General features: G+C 42.8%; 1 protein-coding gene across 1 annotated transcript in view; it reads left to right on the top strand.

Moving 5' to 3' along the window:
- EPM2A (epilepsy, progressive myoclonus type 2A, Lafora disease (laforin)) overlaps positions 1 to 6,122 on the top strand; it is a 54,759-nt gene that overhangs the window by 43,955 nt on the left and 4,682 nt on the right. Inside the window, exon 2 of the mRNA XM_008591663.1 lies at positions 460 to 701. Within this exon, the coding sequence (XP_008589885.1) occupies positions 460 to 701 (242 nt within the window). The remainder of the gene's footprint in view (positions 1 to 459; positions 702 to 6,122) is intronic.

Genomic DNA, 6,122 nt, shown 5'->3' with positions numbered 1-6,122 from the left:
ATAGAATTTTAAACAGGAATGACTTGAATTTGAACAAATGTTTACCAAATTTATTGATATAGTTAGGCGAGTTTTTTCCTTCAATTTGTTAGTATTTGAAATGTGTTGACGGGTTTCATAATGTTGAACCATGTATGCATTCATGGAATAAGTATAACTTGGTAGGCTTATTTTACCAAGTGGCTAGATTTGGTTTGCTAATGCCCATTTCCTGGCATTCTAGTTAATTGCATTATTTGTTTTCCCCAAAACAGCAACAGTCTTTTTCTTTCAATGTACTTTTTCAATATACTCTTTTTCTTTCAATAATAATATTGGTTCTCATATTCTTAAAAATTTAGCTTTTTTTCTGTAAGATTGAGAGGTTAATTGCATTTTGATACTACATGTTTTATGCAGCTCCTTAAACCTCAAATCAGAACCACAATAGTAATAGATGACTCCATATGTTCTCATTAGAATTCTACCAAATATCTGGCTGGGTAGCTGCCCTCGCCAAGTGGAACATGTAACCATCAAACTGAAGCATGAGTTGGGGATTACGGCTGTAATGAATTTCCAGACTGAGTGGGATATCGTACAGAATTCTTCAGGCTGTAACCGCTACCCAGAACCCATGACTCCAGACACTATGATTAAGCTGTATAAGGAGGAAGGCTTGGTCTACATCTGGATGCCAACACCGGATATGAGCACTGAAGGTAAGGATCAGCAGAATCATCCTGGCTCCTTGCTGAGTGTGTTCACAGAAACCCTTGCTATCTCTCTCTCTCTATCTATAACTGAATATCCTAAATATGAATGGTAGAGCTGGAATAAATCTAATGTTTTAGGTTTAATATACTTAATACATATCTTTTTGACATCATGGCTAAGATTCACTTAACATGGCTTTTTATTTATTGTTTTTGGCAGCTGGCTGGTACAGGGATCCAAACCCATGACTCTGGTGTTGTAAGTCTGTGGTCTAGCCAACTGAGCTAACCGGCCAGCCCTTAATGTGGCTTTTAAAGTTGTTCATTTATTAAACATATATTTATTGTGTATCTACTGTAGGTGTGGCATTATGCTAGTGGCTGGGAACACAACAGTAAAGAAAGACAGACACAACATCTGTCCTCATGGAGCTTATAGTCCCATAGGGATGGCAAGCATTAATCAAATGACTAAAAATAGAAATTTAAAACTATGGTTTTATTTTGTTTGAAAGATACATATATATTGCTGTGAGAGCATGTAGAGGTAATCAGATCTGGGAAGGTGGTGATGGAAGTATTCTTGGGAGGTAATATTTGAACTAAAGTCTGAGGGTGGACTGGGGAAGAATGAGGTGGGAGAGAGCATCCCAGGTGGAAGGAGCAGCTTAGAGTGTTGCAGAACTGAAAGACCAATGTGGCTGCAGATCGGAGAATGAAGAAAAGGGGTTTGCAAGATTTGGGCCACAATAAAGACTTTCAACTCTATCCTAAAACAGTGAGAAACAGTTTAAAGGGTGGGAGGCTGGGAAATGACAAAATACCATTTTTTTTCCCTCCAAAAGTGCATGTAGAGAATGAATTGGAAGTGGGTCTGGGAGGCAAGTTAGGAGGTTACCGCAATCGTTAAGGTGAGAGATAATGTGAGCAAGAACTCAGCTTGGGGTAGGGTGGTGATTGTGCGTCTTCATTTGTTGCACGAGTACGTTCTGAGCATGCTTTTGTGCAAAAGGAATTATGGTATGACTTGCGTGCTGCTGGGGAAGCAGAGACAAGTAAGTCATAGTTTTGATCTAATGGTAAGAGGCAGTAAGACGAGTTCAAAATGAATCACAGTACAGAAAAGAATGGGCAAAAGAGGAATGAGTGACGTGCTCTAGGAGGTGATGGCGTCAGAGGAGCACGTTTTGTGGAGGAACACAGGCAGGATTCGCTAATGCCATAGCATTTGAGGTCGGCATGGCCTCAACAGACTTGGAGGGAGGAAAGGCATGCTAAGTAGAAGAAGCTGCAGAGGCCAAGGCACAGAGGCGTGGGACTTCAGAGGAAAGATATTGGTTGTAGAGTAGGTACTTGTTGAAACGGAGTGGAGGTTAACTATCTGCAGCCAGAACCAAGTTACACCGATAGTATCAACCAGATGTCAGCAGGGGGCAGCAGAGAGCTGTGGAAATGGCACAAAGTAGGGTGCCCTGCTGTTCTGGGAGGAAGACGGCAGGAAGTGATGCCTAGCCTAGAAATGTTTCATCAGCCCTCTTCCCCCAAACGTACATTATGCATCAAACACTCCCCTAAGCAATTTACATGCTCATTTAATTCTCATAGCAAGACTCTGGGCAGATATGGCAGTTATCTCCATTTTGCAGAGGAAGACACTACGGTATAAAAAAATTAAGTAACCTGCACAGGTCACAGAACTAAAAAGAGGCATAGCCTGAATTTCAAGGCCTGCAGTCTGACTCAGAACATTGCTCCAGACACCAGATTATGAAACTTCTCCCCGCGTTCCACACAGACTCTTTATGCAGGTTCTACAGACCAACAGAACTCCAGTCCCTCATGCTCACGATCATCTGGAGTTATGAAAAGCCATGAGCTGCAAGGGGGGTGGCTTGTCTGCCCAAGAGTCAATGGTCCACAAGACAGAAGACGTTGAGGACCACAGGAAACCTATGTACCCGGGCCTTGGCCACCTTGGCCCTTTATGGATTCTGGCCAGGCTGGACCCTTATGTGGATCTTATCTGAACTGAACTATCACTGGGGATGGGTGGGATATAATTTTTGTTCCTGAGGGTGGGGAAAGTTGTCAACAGTTTGGTTATTCCTCTTGGTAACCTGATCCGAGGAAGCCTGAATTAGTCATAAGAGCAGAAGAAGGCAAAAGGGAGAAGGGGAAGAAGCCGCCACATTATTTGTGCAGAAGAGCGTTGCTTGAATTTAGGTTTTTCTTGCCCTGTCCAGCTTGTTTCTCTGGTTTCAAAACAGAGGAGACTGTTAGGGTAGTATGACTGTAGCTTCCAGAGAGCATTTTGCTATAAGCTTCTCTGATTCTCATTTGATGGCACTGTTATCCCACTAGAGTATTATGGGAGACAAGGCTGGGAGAAGTTGAACTACTAACTGTATCTCATTCAGTCCCATGCACTGGTTACCTGAAGGTCCTGCGACTCATAGGTAATTTGCTTGATAGTTTGGGGGGTCGACAGAAGCCTGAGGGGAAACTATATCCAATGCTATGACCTATTGAGTTGTATTCAGACCTTTGCTGGGGTCACTGAGTCACCAGGTTCCAATCAGAGCAGTTCGTGCAGCCATGGAATGTTTTCCACGCTGAGGCAGTCGGCAGCATGGATGACAGTGAAATGAAGGATGCCACTTAAAAAAGGACAAACTGTAAGACTGAACAATCTCTCTGGTTCAGCCTAACCTGGGGGAGTAATCAAAGGGTTAGCAACCATTCCTGAACATCAAGAAGAATTTTCCCCAATAGATCAACCTATGTGGCTCATGGTATTAGTGCAAGGAACATATAATTTAGCCTAATATTTTTGTAGCTCTAGAGAGAAATCCATTTGGAAAAGTGTTTTGAGCTGCAGCATAATGCTGTCAGATAAAGTCTGAGAAAGAAGACAGTATGTTCGGCTCGACTGTCACTATTGGTTGTCACAGACCTGTTACAATCAATTGCACCATCAATCCTTACTCTTACGCATTTTATTTTATGTAGAGGGGTGATTTAGATTTTTTTTAAAATTTGGTTTGTGTCTTTCACCTGAGAAATGAAAATCTAACAAATCTAGCACTAACCTGAACGAAACAAATCTGCTCATTAAAATTTCCTTCACATAGAAAGTATTCAGATTGTGTTTTGACCTCTTTCAACACAGTACTATTTATAGCAAATGGTCTACCATTGCCTCTCAAATGAGTTATTGTGCTACCTGGAGTCCTCAGCTACCCCTGTGTTGTCATGGTCTGGGTTTTTTTTCTCTCACTCAACAGACTGAATTCAGCTCTGCCATCGTGACCTTGGAGCCAGAACACTTGGGCTTGAGCCTTGTCACCACAGAGTAGCTGTGTGATATTGGCAGGCTAGTTCCTGCATTGGAAAAGTGGGGACAGTAATTTCTACCTTACAGGATTATAACAATAGAATAAGATAACTGATATAAAAGGGCTTTGAAAATCACAAAGTTGGGACTATATGATTAGTCCCAAGTCTTTAAGTTTCTACTAAAGAATGTTATAGGTAATATCGACTTCATCTATAGTACACTCCAAAGATGGAAAAGAAGATGTGCCCAAATAAAGTAATAATATATTCAGCCATATATCTGCCCCTGGAGTAAGAAAGCACAGGCGTGTGTGTGTGTGTGTGTGTGTGTGTGTGTGTGTGTGTGTGTGTTGGGAAGGCTGAAGGTTGTGCCATGAAAGACTTCTTTCAGGGTCAACCTTAATAAAGGGCGTCTTTAGGGGCTTTTGAGCCTCTCCTTCATCTCAGGTGTGAATGCCTCAGGCTGCTCCATGCACCTCCCCAAATGCTCCACCCCTTCCCCTTCCTCACAGCCTTGGCTTGCTCATGCATGCTTTCAGGAGGCTTTTAATCATTCCAGAGTTGGATAAGCCTGGAGCAGTTGTGGACCGTGAGTTGGGTTAGAGGGGTCTAGTAGTGTCTCAGGTCAAACAGGTAGTACAGGTTTTGTTATTGTTGTTTGTGTTGTTTTTATTCAAGCACTTAATGAATGTGTATTGAGCATCTACTGAGACCCAAGGCCAGTTTTAAATTCTAAAAGTAAGAAACACACATGGTAGAGTGTTTTGTTTAACCTACGCAGGGTTTTCAATTTTTCAACTTAGTTGTCAACTTTAAAATTTGGAATATTTTACATGAAAAAGATCGGAATTTTATTTTGTCTTGAGGTATTATTGTTTTTAAGAATGAAAACTTTTTATCAAATTAAATTCCATGTGGAACTTATCTATAGAAAACATAAAAGTGAGCTGCTCTGGTTGACACTGGCCCTATTGTGCAGGTGAGCCCGGTCCCTAGGGACCCTCTTTCATTCCTTGGTAGGTTATGTATTAGCTCAGGCTTCCTAGAAAAGGTTTTCAAGCAGAGAGATGAGCCCCTTGAGAGGGTCCCTCCAAGGTAGGGGCAGGTGCTAACCCCCAGGGAGGATGTTACTGTTGCATAGGGGTGACAGTGGCAGCAGAACCAGGTAAGTGGGTGCAGAGGGACTGACTAAGAAGTCGCATTGACAGGATGGAGCCAGAAAGTACCATTAACCAGGTAGGTTAGAGAAGGACCACAGTACAGTGGTAAAGACCAGAGGCTCTGGAGTCAGACTGGCTGGGTTTGAGTAGCCACTTAGGGAATGACCTTGCGCAAATCTGTGTGCTTCATTCCTTCATTTGTAAATGGAGGATGACAATAGTATTGACCTTATGTTTGTTAGGAGGTGGTTGTAAAGGGGCCACTTCCTGCAAAAATGCTTGGAACAGCGCTGGGCAGGTAGAACAGCTCAGTGAGTGTTACCTTTCCTCAATCAAAGCAGGGTGATTTGCAGGTCCTAGAGGTCAAAATAAACAAGGGCTTCAGCTTAGAAGAGGCAGAGATGGGTGGGCACCCTCAACTGCCTACTTCGCTGGTGCTCCTTTAAATCATTTATTTATTCTTTATGTTATTTGACAATTCATAAGCGGGATGTTTGAGTGATTCTGGGAGAAGACCCCTGGTGTCTATGCCCCCATTGGTGAACCTGTGTGAAGCTGGGAGCCTTTGGAGCTTCCATGTGGCAGCTGACATGTACCTGTCAGGAGTGTGAGTCTGAGATCATAGAAACTCAAACTGACACATATCCCTTTCTAACTTCTTAGCTGTGCACATACCTTTTGAAGAATCTTTTACAGATAAAAAGGAAAGGGGAAGGTATTGCACTATTTGGGCTGTTTGGTTCAGACCTGTCTTTGGGGGAATCTCTGGCCAGATAGCAGGTCTGGGGAAGGGACCTTGACTGGGTACAGGGCAGATTTCGTTTGGCAGGCTGGTTACGCTAATGCAGCTGAGCACCAGGGCCTGGATTCTGAGTCCAGCAGCTCGTAATGCAAATAGCCATTGTGTTCTGTTCATATATTGGGCATTTGA

Source organism: Galeopterus variegatus, unplaced genomic scaffold (assembly GCF_000696425.1).
Source record: "Galeopterus variegatus unplaced genomic scaffold, G_variegatus-3.0.2 Scaffold7141, whole genome shotgun sequence".
Lineage (NCBI taxonomy): Eukaryota > Metazoa > Chordata > Mammalia > Dermoptera > Cynocephalidae > Galeopterus > Galeopterus variegatus.
The sequence above is the reverse complement of the archived record's forward strand: the minus strand, read 5'-3'. Positions and strand labels throughout refer to the sequence as shown.